Source organism: Ambystoma mexicanum, chromosome 7p, assembly GCF_040938575.1.
Source record: "Ambystoma mexicanum isolate Mex_15411 chromosome 7p, UKY_AmexF1_1, whole genome shotgun sequence".
Lineage (NCBI taxonomy): Eukaryota > Metazoa > Chordata > Amphibia > Caudata > Ambystomatidae > Ambystoma > Ambystoma mexicanum.
The window spans coordinates 469,194,608-469,196,651 of NC_090939.1; the positions used below are offsets into that span (position 1 = coordinate 469,194,608).

Consider the following 2,044-nt stretch of genomic DNA (forward strand, 5'->3'; position numbering starts at 1 on the left):
AAAACATGCCACTAACAATACTGTAAAACACATCTACAAGCTGGTTCTGCCAATATATGCCACTATACCCACGTAAGAAAATATTCTTGTTGGATTTGCCATTAAAAATGTAATGGCACAGTAGGCAAACATGTCCAAACTGGCTCCAATGCATGGCAGTCTGGAGACATGAGAACACTTATCATGCTTGCTTTATCATAGATATTCATTAAGAAATGTCATGCCACAGTAAGATATGGCTAGACTGGTTGCACCCAAATGCCAGTCTAGCCACATACTCCCACTTATCACGATTGCTTCTTCATAGCTGCCCATTAAAACATGAGCCTAGAGATCAGCAAGCAGGCTTGGGTACACATAGAAGATTGAGCATTATGCACTTCAACTCATCTCTCAATATGACTGAGTGTGACCATTGATATAAAACTCACATCCCCAGATGGACAAAACAGAGATCAAAGTGCACCAGCAACGCTGCACTATCCTTAATTTCACCCGCAATCACGATGGTTACACCTTGGACTCTATTATTAAAAAACAACACTGACAACACCCTTTTGAATCTCATATCCAAGGCATGTAAGGTAGTGGTTCTGGTGGCTCTGGTGTGAAGCTACTGCATATTGAAGTCAAAAAAAGATTTCTAAGCAACCATATAGGCCCTGTTAACACTCCCTCCCCAAGATTCAAGCAAGTGATTTAAAGAGACATCTATGGATTGGACCAAGAGCAAACGGGGGTCGACTTGGTAAGAAAACCAAATAGTGGAGAATTCCTTATTCGATATTTCAAGCATAGTACATATCACTTATACTTGCTCATTTACGCTTTTCGTTGGCGAGCCCCAGGTAGCCCTTGGGTGTCAAAATGCAGATCTTTGTGAAAACCCTCACTGGTAAAACTATCACCCTAGAGGTCGAGGCTAGTGATACAATCGAAAATGTCAAGGCAAAAATCCAGGACAAAGAAGGTATCCCACCTAATCAGCAACGTTTGATTTTTGCTGGCAAACAGCTTGAAGATGGACGTACTCTCTCTGACTACAATATTCAGAAAGAGTCCACTTTGCATCTGGTGCTACGTCTTCGAGGTGGCATTATTGAGCCCTCTCTGCGTCAGCTCGCTCAGAAGTACAACTGCGACAAAATGATTTGCCGCAAGTGCTATGCACGTCTTCACCCACGTGCAGTGAACTGCCGTAAGAAGAAATGTGGGCACACCAACAATCTCCGCCCCAAGAAGAAGGTCAAATAAACAAAACATTTGTGCTGCAGAAAGTTTCAAATAAAACGAATTGTTTCTAAAAAAAATAAAACATTTTTTAAAAAATACTTGCTCATTTACCCAAATAACAGGATCATTCTTGAATACTTACATATTCAATTCTATTTAACGCTCTGGCGGTTATGGGGGAAAGGATAGGTCAGGAGGATATAAACGGATATAAACTCAAGATCCTGTAGACTCTGGCAGTTCGATGATAGAAATCGCAAAACACCTTATGCTTGCATGGGAAAACTTAGCTGTAGTCCGGAGGAGGACGTTATTGATTAACAGCAACGCTGTTGTTAATAAATGCCCCATGGAATGAATTTAGGAAAAACGTTTCAGCGCTCATATACCATGTGCCTAAAATGTGGTGCTCTATCAAACACATTTTATATATTCTTACTATATAGCGATACATTTGATTTTATGTATGTAAAATAGATTGATTTTATGATGTTTTATTTGCGATATTTTTTTTAAACAGCCTTGCTGGCTGCTCTCTACTAAATAAATAAATTACATATATATGTACATACATACACAATCACTTCAGAAACGTTTGCAAGCACTTACACCATTTCTTTTTTAATTGCTTCCTTACCTGTTCCATGTAGCACAGACTCACACTCTTGTTTTCTCAAGGGACATCCGGCTCCTGTGCTGCATGGAGCCAGAAACCAGGAAGCAGGTACCCAGCCGGCATCCTGTCTGTCATACAGAGGAGAGCCATAGGTGGAGCGCCTCCTTCCCGCGCGTAATAGCCGAGCTGTACCCT

General features: G+C 40.9%; 1 protein-coding gene across 1 annotated transcript; it reads left to right on the forward strand.

The window, feature by feature from the left end:
* Positions 1–831: 831 nt before the first annotated feature.
* Positions 832–1,315, forward strand: LOC138526118 (ubiquitin-ribosomal protein eL40 fusion protein-like). Its single transcript, XM_069636490.1, has one exon. It carries the CDS (start codon positions 868–870, stop codon positions 1,252–1,254), a length of 387 nt encoding a protein of 128 aa, XP_069492591.1. The 5' UTR covers positions 832–867; the 3' UTR covers positions 1,255–1,315.
* The last annotated feature ends 729 nt before the right edge of the window (positions 1,316–2,044 follow it).

What these genes read in the sequence shown, in the direction of transcription:
- LOC138526118 (XM_069636490.1), top strand. Translation starts at nt 868, where the DNA reads ATGCAGATCTTTGTGAAAACCCTCACTGGTAAAACTATCACCCTAGAG.